This window comes from Zonotrichia albicollis, chromosome 15, assembly GCF_047830755.1.
Source record: "Zonotrichia albicollis isolate bZonAlb1 chromosome 15, bZonAlb1.hap1, whole genome shotgun sequence".
NCBI classification, from domain to species: Eukaryota; Metazoa; Chordata; class Aves; order Passeriformes; family Passerellidae; genus Zonotrichia; species Zonotrichia albicollis.
Window position 1 is genome coordinate 2,266,228 of NC_133833.1, and position 16,171 is coordinate 2,282,398.

Genomic DNA, 16,171 nt, shown 5'->3' on the forward strand with positions numbered 1-16,171 from the left:
ATCCCCGGGTCTGTCCTGAGTCTCCCAGCTCTATCCCCACTCTATCCCGGCCCTATCCCTGCTCTATCCCGAGTCTATCCCGGCTCTATCCCGGGTCTGTCCCGAGTCTCTCCCAGCTCTATCTCCGCTCCATCCCGGCCCTATCCCGGTTCTATCCCTGCTCTGTCCCGTGTCTGTCCCAGCTCTACCCCGAGTCTATCCTGGCTCTATCCCGTGTCTATCCCGAGTCTATCCCGGCTCTTTCCCGGCTCTATCCCGTGTCTGTCCCGAGCCTATCCCGGCTCTATCCCCGCTCTGTCCCGTGTCTATCCCGGCTCTATCCTGAGTCTATCTTGGCTCTGTCCCGAGTCTATCCCGGCTCTTTCCCGTGTCCATCCCGCTCTGTCCCCGCTGCAGCGCTGCCCTCCGACCGCCAGGGGGCGCGGTTCTGTCCCCGGAGCGGCGCAGGCGGAAGCGGCAGCGGAAGCGCCTCTGGCTCCTCTTCCGGGCGGGCGGCGCGGCGGCGGCAGCGGGTGAGGCACCGGGAGCCGCCATCCGCGGCCATCGGGGCCATCCGCCGCCATCTCCGGCCGGCGGGGCCTCCGCGGGGCAGCGGCGGGGAGCGGGAAGGGGCTTGGGTGGCCGGGAGCCCGCCCGGGGCCGCGGGACGGGGAGAGCTCGGGCTCCGGGGGGAGCTCGGCCTCCTCAGGCTGCGCTTCCCTGGTGCATTACTGACTTAACACAGCCCAGCCCGCATGGGAGGTGCTAACGTGTACACTCAGAAATTGGGGAGTTGAGCAAAACCGGCCTTTAATTTAATTTATGCTCGATTTAATTTATCCTTTGCTGTCCGGATCAGTGGTGCCCGGACAGGCAATCCTGTAGCGCAGTTGTCAAAGTTTAGGAAAGGCCGGAATTATCTTGGGTTTGCAGATGTGTTACCTGCACGCTGTGCTGAGGAGCGTTACTGGAGGTGCTGGAGCAGTGCGAGCCCAAAATACCCATTATTATAGATTGGTGTAAATCTGTACCAATCTATAAAAAATGAGCAGTGTGACTGCAGAGCAAGATCCAGGTGTCCTGAGCGCTGGGAACAGGGAACTTTGCAAGAACGGTCTGATGTGCACGTGTGTCCATCACAGGGTCACTGTCACCCAGGGCAGAGGCTTCAATTTACTTGAAATTCGGGATATCACGGTTTGTTGATCAGTAGTGAGATTAAAAACAGTTGAAATTGCTTTTTTATGCCGTGGAAACCTCTGTGAGTGTGCATGATGAAGTGTAGTGTGTATACTGTGAGCATCTCTCTAACTGCTGGGGTTTTTGGGTTTTTTTGTGCAGCCAAAATGAAGTTCAACCCCTTTGTGACCTCGGACCGCAGCAAGAACCGCAAACGGCACTTCAATGCCCCCTCCCACATCCGCAGGAAAATCATGTCCTCGCCCCTGTCCAAGGAGCTGCGGCAGAAGTACAACGTGCGCTCCATGCCCATCCGCAAGGACGACGAGGTCCAGGTACGGCCCTGCCATAACTCAGCTTTGTCGGGGGGGTTTCAGAGCTGGGAAGGGGCTGGAGAATCCCTGAGGGAGCTGGGAAGGGGCTCAGCCTGGAGAAAAGGAGGCTCAGGGGGGCCCTTCTGATTCTGCACAGCTCCTGACAGGAGGGGACAGCCAGAGGGGCATCCAGGATGAGGGGGAATGGCCTCAGGCTGGGCCATGGTGTTTCCCAGGACAAGGGAAGAGATGAGAATCTTGACTCCACGTTTCAGAAGGTTCATTTGTTATTTTATATTAAAAGAAAATTATATATTAAATCTACACTGAGGAATAGAAGAAAGGATTTCATCAGAGGGCTAGCAAGGAAAGGAATGGAATGATAATAAAATATTGTGACTGGCCAGAGAGTCTGAGACAGCTGGACTGTGATTGGCCATTAATTAGAAACAACCACACGAGACCAATCACAGATCCACCTGTTGCATTCCACAGCAGCAGATAATCAATGTTTACATTTTGTTTCTGAGGCCTCTCAGCTTCTCAGGAGAAAACATCCTAACAAAAGGATTTTTAATAAAATATATCTGTGACAACAGAGCTCTCCCATTGGGGTTTGCTGCAAAGAAAATGGGGGAGAAGCACAATCCTGACCCATTAAATGTTCTGTGTTAGTCATGCTGAAATTCTCAGGTCACTCATGTGTCTGTGGCTTGGCTCCTGTGCAGCTCAGCTGCTTTGTGGGATGGGCTGGCTGTCCGGGGCTGCTCCTGGAGCTGTGTGTGTGCTGTGTGCAGGTGGTGAGGGGACACTACAAGGGCCAGCAGATCGGGAAGGTGGTGCAGGTGTACAGGAAGAAATACGTGATCTACATCGAGCGCGTGCAGCGCGAGAAGGCCAACGGCACCACCGTGCACGTGGGCATCCACCCCAGCAAGGTGAGGGGCACCGGGGCTGCTCTGGGGGGGCTGGGAACTGGTATCAAGTAGGGGGATGCACCTGGAGGCTGCTCCATCTGTGCATCCCCAGCCTGTGGGGAATCCAGCCTGTGGAAGCTGAATCGTTGTTTAGTTTTGATTTTGTTTTTTGGCTTTGCTTTCACTCCACTCTGATTCAGGGTAAAGCTACAGCTAAAAAAAAATTAAATGTTAGTTTTACTACTAATTCTCATGTGCAAACAACTCTCCTTGCTCTGCAGTGTGATTTTATTAAGGTTTATACCGTGAGTATTTTAAATTTAACCATTAAAAAAAATTAACTCTGTTAATATAGTTCTAATAAATTTAACATGCTGCACATCCCACTCTTAGCACTAAAATAAGAATAAAATCTCAGTCTTTGTTCCAGAACATACAGAAATGTTTTCTAGTAGGAATATATTAATGTGGGCATAGTTGTTACAAAATCTGTGGATGCAGAATGTTTGTTAGTATAAAAATAATCACTTTGTTTTGCTTCTGCCTCTGGCACCATGGTCAATATCAGGCTGGGGATGCACAGCTGGAGCAGCCCTGGAGGAGGATCTGGGGGTGCTGTGGCCAAGAGCTGGAGCTGCCCTGGCCCCCAGAGCCCCCCCTGCCCTGGGCTGATCCCCATGGGCAGCAGGAAAAAATCCTTCCCTGTGAGGGTGGGGCTGCCCCTGGATCCCTGGCAGTGTCCCAGGCCAGGCTGGACAGGGCTTGGAGCAGTGGGACAGTGGAAGGTGTCCCTGCCATGGCAGGGGTGGCACTGTCTGAGCTTTAAGGTCCCTTCCCACCCAAACCATTGTGGGGTTCTGTGAATAACAAATGGAGGTTGTTCCTCAAGGAAATGTTACAGTGTCATGAGGAGAGATGTGAGTTGTAACCATGTTGGAGAGGCTTAAACAGATGCTCAGAATTGTGATTGTTCTTGCAGGGAATTGTGAACTGAATATTTCTGAACCTGGGTTTAGCCTGAGGTATTTAAAGCCAGGCAAAGCCTGTTTAGATCATAACAGGAAACATTTCAAACTAAACACAAGAACTTGCCAAAACCTGGTTTGAAGCAGATGAATTCAGCCTGCTTCAGCCTTGCCACGTGGGCACAAAGATGGAAGTGTTGGTGGAAAAAATCCAGTTGTAACAGGTTTTCTGGTGTAAATGGTTGGTGTATTCAGCAGAGGGAGGGCAGAATTATTCCAAAACATCACGACTTGTGTGCAGCAACAACATCTGAATGACAAGGTGACATTGTGGTGGAGCCAGTGCTGAATAGCAGTGAGAAAAATGGAATTTTGTGCTGCTTCTTCACTCTGAGAAAAATTTCATTAATTGGGAACTAGACCTCAATAAAGCTTTGCATAAAGATTCTTGTTATTAATGCAGAGAGCAGAGCAATGTTTTATTACAGACTTGCAGTGTGAACAGTTTGTACCTCTGCTGAGCAAGGAGGTGGGAATTACAATGGAGACCTAAATTACACAAGGAATTAAGGAGAAAATGTGCCTGTATGGCATTTCTAGGATTTGATTGTAGTTCTATTTTCCAGGTAGTGCTTTCAGTAACACCAACAATTCCAGTTTGAGGAGGCAGCAGCAGGGATTGCTGGATAAATTCTTCCCTGGGAGGGTGATGAGGCAAAGGGTGCCTGGAGAAGGAAGTGTCCAGGGCCAGCTTTGGCTGCTGCCTTTGTGCTGGTGGGATCAGCTCTGGGCTGAGGTGGGTTTGGGATGGGCAGGGAGGCTGAAGTGCTGTTCCCTCTGCAGGTGGTGATCACCAGGCTAAAGCTGGACAAGGACCGCAAGAAGATCCTGGAGCGCAAAGCCAAGTCCCGCCAGGTTGGCAAGGAGAAGGGCAAGTACAAGGAGGAGACGATCGAGAAGATGCAAGAATAGCTGCCTTCCTGATTGACACCATTAAAAAACTGCTAAAATTTAATATGTTGTGTGTCTTCTTTCAAATATCTTGATGTGTCCTGCTCAGCATTTAAATATTCATACTTCTCTTTGACTTTGTAAACAATATACTAAATTTAAAAGCTCTTGGTACCTTTTTTTCACTGTTAAGAAAAACAGTTAGAAATGCTTCAACCAACCTGAAAGAGCAGTGCAATCCTGAAACATCCATCTCAACAGTCATTGTATTTCTCTCTTCATTAGATGTGTCCATGTTTTTTTTAATATTAACATGTTAATTCTGTGCACTGAATATGTAATTAATTCAGGTCTTAGATTAATGAGGACAAAGGGGTTTATGAGCAGTGCTGACTGGTTTGGAAGGGATGGGGTGAAGCAGTCTCAGCCCTGCTGGTGGTGCTGTTTTGGATGAATTTTTACTGAGAGATTTTTCCTGGCACTTTGTACCTCCATAATTGAGAGCTGCTTGTTGTAAACATCCTGCAGTTCCGTGAATTGACTGGCTCAGTGAATGGCCCTCTAATTGCTGCTGCAGAGGGACAGAAATTCATCTGCCTGAACAACAATGGATGCTGGCAATCGAGGAAAATTGTTTTAGAAGCCATTCAAAGCCTGACAGTGAGGCTGTGTTGGGTGGACTGGGGGTGCGTTTCCTTTCGTGAAGGCTCAGGGGTTTTGTACCTCCAGCTTGTGCTGCTCAATACGAAATTTCTTAACCTTGAGTGGATGTTTGAGGAATTCCGTGAGGTTTGTTCATTACCGGGACCTTTCCAGGTACAGAGCTGCTGTGGAATCGTGTCCCAATTCCCTGAGGAGCTCAGAGCCGGCAGGAGCTTCGTGTCCGCTTACCCGGCAGCGTGTTTGGGATGGGGGTCCCAGGGCAGTCCCGATCCCACCGCAGCTCTGATTCCATCGCGACCCTTGTCCCATGAGCAGCCCCGATCCCGCGGCATTCCTGAACCCATCGTCGTCCCGATCCCACGGCATTCCCGATCCCATCGCGGTTCCCATGACAGCCCCGATCCCGTGACAGCCCCGATCCCACTGCACGTGCCCCGCGCGCTCCCGCGGCCCCACGGCTCCCTCACCGCGCGCTCCCGCCGGCCCCGCTGACGTAGCGTGCGCTGATTGGCGGGCGCCGGGCGTGGCCGTGCGGGAGGCCCCGCCCCCGCTCCCCTCAGAGCGCAGCCATGGCGTACGGCGGCCTGGCGGTGCCCATCATCGTCATGAGCGTGTTCTGGGGGGTGGTCGGCGGCGTCCTGCCCTGGCTCGTACCCAAGGGGCCGAACCGCGGGTGAGTGACCGGGGGGGCGGCGGGCACCGGGCAGCTTCCCATCCGTGCCCCGCGGCTGTGGGGGGAGGCCCCGGCGGAGGCGGCCCCGCAGCCCTGAGGCGCCCCGAGGTTGCCGGGCCCGGGGCCGCCGCAGCCCCGCGGGCGCAGCGCTGGCGCAGCACGGACGGGCTCGGCCGCCCCGGGGGCTGCCAGAGCCGGGCGGTGCCCCCGGGGCCCCTGGCGGGTTTGGGTTTCCCCTGAGGCCCTGGCACAGCGTGCCCAGAGCAGCTGGGAGTGCCCTGGATCTCTGGAATCCCAGGTTGGGCATTGGAGCTTGGAGCCACCTGGGATAATGAAAGGTGTCCCTGCAATGGCAGGGGGTGGAACGAGACGAGCTTTAAGGTGTTTTCCAACCCAAACCATTGTGTGAAAGCTCTGCAGGCAGAGCGTCCTGTGTCAAGGTGGCTCATTGTCAGGCGGTGTTTAAACAACAACTTCCTCTTTCTTTCTTTCCTTACTTGACCTTTCCTAACTTTCCACCGTTCTCTGGTTCCACACTGGGTGAGACTGGAAGGGCTGCAGAGGTGGATTTCTGGGTGAAATGTGTGCTGGTGCCCTTGTAGCTGAGGACAGCAGCTGGGCCTCTAAGCTGATGCTTTTCCTGCAGTGGTTGTGGCTGCTCAGATTAAAAAGCAGACAAGTTTTTGTCTTTCTCTTTTCTCTAGGAGATAATGGCTTCTTAATCTCTCTCCCTCTCTCTGACACTCCCTCTACTCCACAGGTACCAGCTGTCTTTTCTCTCAGTTCTTTATCTAAACCCTCAATATTCCTCAAGCTCTGATATTCCCTGCCTCACTTCCAAAGCTGATGTGTTTCATGCCTGGAAACCTGCCTGTCCTCAGAAATACCTTGGAAAAAAGGCTTCCAGGCATGGGAGTGTGGGAATTCTGTGCCTCACCAACAGAAGTTACTGACCTCCCATGAGGTTTTGTTACTCATTTGGAGGAGGAAATACATAGATGGAAATGCCTTTTTATAATTTTGAAATAAAAAAGCCCACTCCATTTTGCCACTGAGTTCCACGAGCTGCAGAATATCTCATTTCCTCTCCTTCCATTTCAAACCCATCTGTGTGTGTGTAGCTGCAGCTTTACCCTTTGCAATTTCAAGAGCTTGGTTCTTCCTTCTTTTCAGCTTTCCAGTGGTTTCTGACACAGCTGTGTTTCACCAAGAAAAGAAAATTTTGCACTACAGCTTTGAGGTTTTATTTTGTATTCAGTTTACAAACCCCCTCATGCATCATATAAAATTAAAAGTGACAATTTGACACTAAAACTTTCTTAGAATTCTGCAAATGGAGAAAGTGTGCATCCAGACTAATGTTCTGGACACTGCATCAGGTTTTGCTGCTGCTCACAGTGATTTTGTTCCATGCAGCTGTGAAGTGTTTGGCAGAGCTGTGTCAGTCCTGCAGATCTGAGCTCTGCAGTTCACTCAGCTGGAAGAAGCCAGAACATTCATGTTGAGTCATCTTTCATATGATCAAAGTTGAGTTTGCTGTGGGGTTTTCTCTGTGGATCCTGTGCTCACTCACAACACCACAGCTGATCACCTTTCTCCTTCCTCTTGGCAGAGTTATCAACACCATGCTGGTGACCTGTGCTGTCTGCTGCTACCTGTTGTAAGTACAAACACTGTCCTGCCCACTCCTTTTGGAATCACAAGTTCCTTTTTTACAGCCTCAGAGCAATTAGAGGCTTTTTGAATGTGTCACAGAGATCTGGACCTGTTCTTTGACAGCTCTTGGAATTCTGACTTCTAAAGGCCTTCAGTGTGCTGAAGAAATTTTCCCATTAGAAAATGCTGAATTAGAAAACCTGAATTCCTCCTCTGACACATGGCTGTGAGCTGTCCTTGCATGGACTTGCTGTTCCTCCTCTCCAGTTCCCTTCCTCATTTGTTCACAAGTATAATGACAAATTAAGATTTTCCTGATTCTTGGGCTTTTTTTTTTTGCCTTTTCCCTTTCCACTTTGTATTTAATTCTAACTCAAACCCACTGAACAGCTTTGCTTTTAAATTCCTTGAATATATTCTCAAAATCTGGTTGAGTGGTGGGTGGGAAAGCTGCTGCATGGTGGGTTTTTAGTGAAATTTTTATATATTAAGACAATTTCTCTTTAAATGCACAGTGTATTTTGAGGCTGCCTCCTTTCTGTAGGAGATTCAGTAGCAATTCCAAAGTGACTTGTTGAGAGCTCCTCATATAATGTTTTTTATCAGGATTTAAGCCAGCTGTAGCTGGAGACTGCAAGACAAATCTTGCACCTGTTTTTCTCTCCTTTTTAAAGACTGTGGAGACTGATCTTGTAAAAAACTGCTGTGCAGAAATAACTTTGAAAGAATTTGTTATGGAGAGTAGAGTGGTAAAAATCTGGTTTATCTTAAGGGTTAACTTGTTATAAAAATTATTATTTGGAGTTGCATTTGAACCTGAGTGGTATTTGTACTTTCCTGAACTATTTAGGCATTATTTATGCTGTTCAAAGGAATTGAATATGAATATTTAGAGAAATGCACCTCAGTGTTCCATGTTCCAGGAGAGGCCTGTTGGATTAACAACTGACACAGGTTTGGTTTAGGTTAATAGTGTGATACTCAGGGTTAGTATCACTTTATACTCTAGAAAATTTATTTCTATTCAGAGTATTTCATATGTGAACTCCTAAGAATTCACTCTTGCTTAACTGCAAAAGTCCAGCAAACTTGGCTCTGTTTCGTATGCACAAAAATTTTCAAATTTAAGTTTTGCTGAGTGAATATAGAAATTTGAGAATTTATGCAAGCAGCTTGAATTTGGGGTTGAAATTTGGGAATCTCAGTGCTGTGAAGGCCTCCTTGCCCTGCACATGAAGTTTGTGGCAGCCCAGTCTCATAACAAGTTCCAAGTGTTTGGCTAAGAAAGGACAATTTTTTGTGATTTTTACTGGGTTGCTGCATTTATGTTTCAGTAAACTGGGTGGTTTTAATTAGGAGAAGGGTTGAGCTTTCTTTTGATTTTATTTAAAGTTCTCACTTGGGTTTTTCTCCAGAAATTATGTCCCACTCTTGTAAAACCCTTGAGGTTTGATGTTTGTATTGTTTGAAGGAGAATTTGCCTTGAAGCAGAGGCTGTGTGGCATCTGCAGCATCCTCTGGATTGTGATGGGAAATGCATTTGTTGTGGAATTTCTTCACTTTGGCTAAATTCTGTGAACTCTTCAGATGTACAGTGGTGTGTGACTTGTAGGTTTAGTTGATTATTTTATCTAAACAGACCCATTATAAAGCCTGATGTTATTATCATGTTTTATAAACTGCACCTGTGTGTCCAGGGGTTCTTTGCTAATTTTGTGGGCTCTAACTTCTTTTCTGAAACCCAAATTTCCTTTGGCTTTTTCCAGTTACACTTTGGGGGAAAAAAAAGGCAGCAAAATCTTAGGATATTTTCAACCATCCATAGTTGTACCCAACCACAGAAATTGCATTTGTGGCGTCTTCTTGCCAGAATGCAACAAAAAGCAGATTTTTCTCATCGTGTTCCAAGACAGAACTTGCCTCATCACAGAGTCTTTCATTTTTTATTTGCTCATTTATTCTGTGTAAGATTGTAGAAGAGGAAAGGACCTTTCCTCTTTGGAAAGGACCTCAAAAGATCTGGTGCAACCTTTTCCCTCTGTTTTATTCAAACATATGGAACTTTACTGTTCTTGCATTCTTTTCCTTTTGGGGACGAGGCACTGAAAACATTTGAGACTTGTCTGATTCTCGGCTGTTCTGCTTTTATACTCTTTGAGTCACCTTTCCAGTTCAAAGTAAGGAAAAAACAATTTCCTGTCTTCATTAAACACCACTTGATTAATAAATTGGTTTTCACTGAAATTAATTAGCAGTCAATACATTTCAACTTAAAGCTGTTCCTTCTGTATTTAGATTTAACAGTGATAATTTGAATAACCATGTTAATTACATGGGATTCATTTGGTTGTTCTGTGAAAAATATTTGCATCTGATTTGTGTACAGCTCCTGTACCCAGCAGCCTTTTGAAGAATAAACCATTCTCAGGAACCTCATAAAATCTAAGGCAAAGTCCAAGGAGTTAATGCTGCAGAAATTAGAGGTTACACCATATTCTGAGGTACTAAATCTATTTTGCTGTGCACAAAGCAGTTCCTGAACAGTGTCATCATGTCCTAACAGAGGACAGGGTGCTTGGAAAATTATATTATTTGCTGCTGATTCGAACAGGATTAAAATATGGATGCCCAAATTGACATTTAAACAGAGATAGCAGGACCTTAATTTGTAACACGAGCACAGACAGATGGCAGTTGTGGTGGGAAGACCTTTTAAAAAAATCTCTGCTACAACAGAAGGGACTTAAATTTCCTTGTCTGAGCTGGATAATTACCAGTAACTGTTCTAAGTGGGATCTGGTAGAATTTAAGGACCTGTGGGTGGCTCGGATGCTTTTAGCAGCTCTGGAACATTGCACCTTGGATACAGAGGTTTGTTTTACTCTGAATCCACTTTGCTGGATTGTTGTATAAAGCAGCATCACTGAAGCAGAGCATGGGAGAAGCTTTTCCATGAAGGCCAGGCAGTTGCAGCCTCAGAGCTGCTTTAAATTGCTCACGCTGGCAGGGGAGGGCTGTGCTGCTGCTGCCCTGTGGCACCCAGCTGTCCTGTGGCCCCAGCAAATAAAGAAATCCCTTTTAAACCTCCACACTGTTCCCCAGGCCTGCCCCCACAGGCTGAGCTTCCCAATGTGCTCCCAGCTCTTTTCACTCACAGCCCTGCTGGGCCCGAGCTCGGGAGGTGAGGGATTCGTGCAGGGAGTTCCTTCCTGCTCTGCTAACAAAAGGAATAATGTGCTTTACCAGGCTTCTGGTGTTCTACCCTCCTCCCACTTGTGTTACTTCAGGATGCTGGAGGCAGATGGCACAGTGTCGGGTTTTCGGCTGTTTGGAGGGCCTGGAAAGGCCCGGAGTGGCCTTGGGGCAGCCCGCGTATCAAAGGACGAGAAGAGGCTTCAGTTCTTCTTTTGGTTTTTATGTTTATTAATTGTTTATCTAAAAGATTTTCTTTCAGCCCAACAGAGCTCTGCTCAGCAGTCAGCCATGAGCACACTGTACTGCCCTCCGGACAGCCACCTATCTTTATACCCATAGTTACGTGTACAATATTTATCATTTTTCCCCAATACCATTTATTCTTATTGCCCAGTGCACTTTTAGTAATAACCAATCCAAAAGTGCCACCATCACCACAGAAGATGGAGGAGAAGAAGAAGAAGAAGGACAGGACACGCCCCAATTCCTCCATCTTACTTCTCTAAACCCCCCTGTACATAAATCCTAAACCCTGTTTCTCACCCTCTAATTAGCTAATCTTTTCGCCATTCACCCCGGTGAAGTCCTCTTATCTTCATACAGGTGTAGGGTCAAAGTCCAGCCACCAGACACTTCTGGCAACATTCCAGGACTCCCGGGCCCCCCAAGGGTGGTCTCGGTGGCTCAGCATCTCAGGACTCAGATCCTGAGATCCCACAGCACAGTGCTCCTTGGATCTGAAAAATTAACCCTCACTAAAGAAATCCCCTGATCATTTAACAGCTAATTTGCTGCTCTCTTAAGTAGATTTAACATCGTGGGCTCAAAATACATTGTTGTCACTGCTTTGGACGGCAGAGTAGAAACGTGTCAGCCTAAAGGTTTTTGGCTGCTCTCAGTGGTGTCTTGCTGATGTTTTAATTCCTCTGTAGAGCCTGCTACGTGTTCCAAGGCTGCTGTGACTGATGGGCTGCTGCAGGCTCAGCTCCTTGGTTTAGCTGGAGTTCTACCCCTTGCAAAACTGCACAGAAATCTTGGTAGATGTGAGGAGGATTGATGTGTTTTCTTGAAGTCTGAGCCACAGCTTGGCCTCCGTGGCTGTTGCAGGCAGCCGACCTGCACTTGGTTTGCTGGTCAGAGCATCAAGGTTTGTGTGGAATTTTCCATGACTGCCTCAGCACTCTGATACATTTGTGGCAGCTCCCATTACAAAGCTGCTCTGCTTTTTCTCCTCCTTACAAAGCATTCTAGAAATAGCAGACAGATGAGCCAGTGTGTTCACTAAATGTGTTTATATAGTTAGTATTTAACATAGATTTAAATCCGTGGAAGCATCCATTGCTTTTTCTGATTCTTGTAACGTTTACAAAGCAAATATATCTTTTAAGAGTGGAATATTTATTTCTGTTTAGCTTTCCTGGATATTTTCCACAAACTACATTCCTCTTGTTCTCAGTTCTGGCCATGGCTTCTGCAGTGTTAGTTTGTGCTGTGCTCCAGTGACAAGGCTGTGTGCTGATCATCTGGGGTTTGTGTCATATTGGGGTCACTCTTGTGGGGTTCTTTTTTTGTGTTCTTTTGTCCCCTTTTGCTCCAGGACCCCTGTGCAAGGTTTAAATTCACTTTTGTTAAACCTCTGAAAAATATACCATGTCTGCAAGGTTGTTGTGCACTGAGAAGCAAATGAGAGAGAGGATGTTTGTCAGAGGTTGTTGTTTAAAGGATGCTTCAAAGGCACTGAAAAAAGCTCTTGTCTCTTTTATGTTTTCAGCTTCTGAGCCCCCAAATACCTGAGTTTCATGTGTCTCAAAACACTTTTCTGTCAAAAGAGAGGTGTGAGGGCAATGCTAGCAGGTGGGTTTGTGTTGCTTCCAGTTGAGCAGGACCATCTATTTCAGCTGCAGACTGATTTGGTGCCATAACTTCATTGCTGGTGGCTGGTCCTTGTGTTTGACCTTGAGTAGAATTTTTATATGAACCTAGACCTTCCTAAAATAGCCTTTTCTCTGATAGTCCTCGTGTTTGGAGAACCTTCCATTGTCACAAGCTGTCCTTTGGCTGATTTGTCTCTGTTGGCTTGGGGGGTTCTCTTGCAGCTGGCTGATTGCAATTCTGGCTCAACTCAACCCTCTCTTTGGGCCTCAGTTAAGCAATGAAACAATCTGGTACCTCAGATACCACTGGCCTTGAGGATGGCTGTGCTGTGCTGCAGCTCACTGACAGGTGAGTATGAGCAGATTTATTGATATATTTGGTGTGTTAAAGCTCAGGGGAGATTGAATGGTAATGTGAGCAGTGTGATCAACCAGTGTAGCTCTTTGGTAGGAGGAATTTGTCTTTCTGTAAGCTGCAACAAAACATTTTGGATGTTAGTTCTTGACTGGATACATGAAAAGCTTGAACTGAATTATTGACAGTCCTTTTTCTTTCTATGCTGTTATGTAGTGCTGTGTTCAGGGGTTTGTAAGGAGAACAAAACATTACTTCCAAAAAAAGATACAATTGAACTGGGTAACATAAGTGGATTTCCTAATCTTTACCAATTGTTAAACCTCTCCTCAAGCCTGCTACCATTTCATCTAAGACCTGTCCTGATTTCCAAGGCAACACAGCATTGCCCTCATTCATCTGGGAAGTTGCAATGGGAGCTGCCATTAGAATGTTCTTTATCTCCTGAGCTCACAGCTTGATGGTTTATTTTGTTTTTAATGACAGCCTGTGTGCAGCTTTATTCCCAGCTGAGCCTGGTGCTTGCTATCAGGGCAGTGCTGCTGGAATGTGGTTCTTGCAGTTCCTGGGCTTTTTGACAGGGCCAGCACAAATAAAGTCTTGTACCAAGAGTACCTTGATGCTCTTGGGCTTGTTCAGGAGGGCAGCATTTGGAATTGAAGGTTCAAATGAAGGAAATGTGGAAACAAGCAGCCATGATTATAGTTTTTAAGCTGGTAACTGAATAATTAAACACATTTTGTGTTGGTGCTTGTACAACACAGTCTCAGCTCAGTGCAGCAGGCAGTGACAGCTGATGTTGCAGCTCTGTTAAATGCTTTCTGGGAGGTGTCCTGCACATTTGCTCCCCAGTGTCAGAGAAGGTTTCCTGTGAGCTGGGCTGTTGGCAGACTGGCCTGTGTGTGTGTCTGCAGCTCCTTTGAAGCACCAGGCAGAAGCTGAAGGTAGACTTGGCCCTGCTTCAGCACCAGGCCTGTAATTAGCCAAGTCAGTCAAGCAGAATTTCCTGGGAGCATTTTCACTGCTTGGGTGCTAACATATAATTAGTTAGCTAAAACAGAGAACAGTGTGTTTTGGTAATGGGCACAAAGATCCCTGAATCCCATAGGATGATTCAGTTGCCTGGGATCTGAAATTGGAGTTATCTGGACAGAAAAATTGGGTTTTGTGGTCTGTGTTGAAACCAGCAAGGACAGGCAGGAGCTGAGACACAACCTCTGAATTCCTGCTAACAGAACCAGGCCCTTCCCCTCCATTCCAGTGAAGGATTTTCCAGAGAACTGGAATTAAATTTGTACCAAGGAAGAGAGGGAACCTGTGTGTTTGAAGCTGAGTGCAGTTTCTGAGGAACTGTCATTTTAAAACTTATTAATGGAGCATTTCAGCCCTGCACAGCACATGCTGTTTTGTTACATGAAGGAGTTTGTTTTAACCTTTCATCTGATTTTATTGGCTTGATTTTGGAATAAAATTAAGATTGTTGCCTCTGAAAAGGAAAGGTTTAGAAAAGTAAAAGCATTTAATAACCCTAAAATATCTGTTCTTTGTTGTTTGAAATGTGCTGTCCCAGGTCACAGCACTGCAGTGTTTGAGTGCTGGTGCAGGGCTGAGGTGCTCCATGTCCTGTCCTTGCTCCTGTGGATTTTGTTCAACTCCCAGGAGCTGGGAGTGAGATTCCATCTGATTAGAGCTGGGATATCTCTCTGACACTGCATGGATTCCCATCAGTGTAGCAACCAGTTATTTCTGGGTTTTGAGCTGTGCTTTTCCAGCATTCAGGGGAGATGTACTATACTTGTTTCTGCCTCCTGTTCCTTTCAGTTGAGGTTTGGGTGGATTAGTGTGGAAAATGCAAAGAAAATGAAGTGCTAACTCCCAAAGTGGAAAGATCCTTAAAAATAAAGATGATTAAAGCAAACCCATTTTACTTAACTGAGCAGCCTGAAAATGCTCCAGTGAGCTCCTCGTGTTCTGCTGAGGAACTCTGCATGTGCTGGCTTGATTGATCTGTGCCAAATCCCACAAGTTTGCTCTGTGTTTTCAGGCAGCCTCCCTCCCATCCAAGGGATGATTTTCTGGCAATTCACTTGATGCATCCCCAAGTGAATGGCTTGGATGGCAGCGTGCAGGAGCTCACAGAGCTCTGTAGCCATGGTAAATCCAGGCTGTGCACTCTCCCAAAGTGTGATCCAGCAGTGCCTTTTCTCCTGAGCTTGGTGAATTCACAGCCTGTGTTCTCAGAGCAGGAACTGCCTTTGTGCAAGTGGAGAAGGGCTCTCATCCAGCTCGCTGGGTGCTGTTACAGCAATGAAAACATTGGAGGGAAAGAGTTGTTCTACCAGCTTATAATGTAACTAAAACTGCTTGCAGTAAGTTCAGAAATGAAACTGCCAAGCAAACATCCCCACAGATGAATTATCTCCAGTTCTTGACCACTGCTCAGTGCATTTGTGGAGTGGAAATAGCTGTGCTTAACAGCCAGGCCTACAATTAGCAAGCCATGAAGGAATAATGAAGGTGCCTCTTGCTTTGCAGGTGCAGAGGAGATGAAACCTGCAGTGACCCAAAGGTGCCCTCTCTGGAGCTGTTGGACACGAAGCCTGCAGTAATGCCTTAACCTTTCTAACGTTCTTCAAGTGGCTTCTTCAAAGTCCTGTGGTTTTTCTACTATTCCATTTAACAGAGTGCCTAATGCAATTTATACTCCTCTTTGGTACTGTCCATTTTGACTGTTAACTCCAGATGTGATGAAAATTTCTATTTTTTACGGGGCATGGAATCACATTTCCTGTTCACTTTATCTGTAATAACTCTTTATATTTGCAGGTCTTAGCTTGTCTGTCATTGTGCTGTTCACCCCTGTTCTGTTTGCACTGGACAAAAATGTGTGCAATAAACTGTGTGAGGAGAGGACAAGCAGTGGTACCATGTGCTGATGGTGATTTTTTTTTCCCAAATTAATTGTATTCTTGAGAAATCTGGCCTTAAATTTCTCATGCCTGGAAATAAAACTAATCCTCTGCTTGATACAAAACCTTCTCGTGCCATGTTTAACTGTTATTTGTCTGTGGGTTTAATTGGATACTTGGAGTTGAGCTGAGGATGTTTACATGATGTGGATAAATTGTAATGAAGTTAAATAGCAGGAATAGATGGGGAATTGTTGCCTGTATTGAGACCTCTGGGGTAGATCTATAATAGGATTAAACTTGCAATTTAAAATTGCTGAAAGGTGCAGGAATAAGTGAATTCTTGGCTTGAGAGCCTCTTTTCCAGGAACTTCCCATTGTCTGAGGGGGACTCAGAGTAGCAAAGGTAACGTGGTGAATTTGATGAAGCCTTCACTGTGATTTTGACTGGAGGCTGATTTAATCCCTGGCACATTTGGAGGATATTATAGGAGGAAATGGATTGAATTGAACAGCAAACATTCCAGTTGTTTTGTGCTGA

General features: G+C 46.5%; 2 protein-coding genes across 2 annotated transcripts; both read left to right on the plus strand.

The window, feature by feature from the left end:
* Positions 1-411: 411 nt before the first annotated feature.
* On the plus strand, positions 412-4,369 carry RPL26L1 (ribosomal protein L26 like 1). Its single transcript, XM_074552351.1, has 4 exons — positions 412-512; positions 1,321-1,493; positions 2,270-2,410; positions 4,198-4,369. Exons 2-4 carry the CDS (start codon positions 1,326-1,328, stop codon positions 4,324-4,326), a joined length of 438 nt encoding a protein of 145 aa, XP_074408452.1. The 5' UTR covers positions 412-512; positions 1,321-1,325; the 3' UTR covers positions 4,327-4,369.
* Positions 4,370-5,480: 1,111 nt separating this feature from the next.
* Positions 5,481-15,755, plus strand: ATP6V0E1 (ATPase H+ transporting V0 subunit e1). The gene is made up of 4 exons (XM_074552352.1): positions 5,481-5,641; positions 7,254-7,301; positions 12,589-12,715; positions 15,257-15,755. The coding sequence occupies exons 1-3, from the start codon at positions 5,538-5,540 to the stop codon at positions 12,680-12,682; spliced, it is 246 nt and encodes an 81-aa protein (XP_074408453.1). The 5' UTR covers positions 5,481-5,537; the 3' UTR covers positions 12,683-12,715; positions 15,257-15,755.
* Positions 15,756-16,171: the final 416 nt, after the last annotated feature.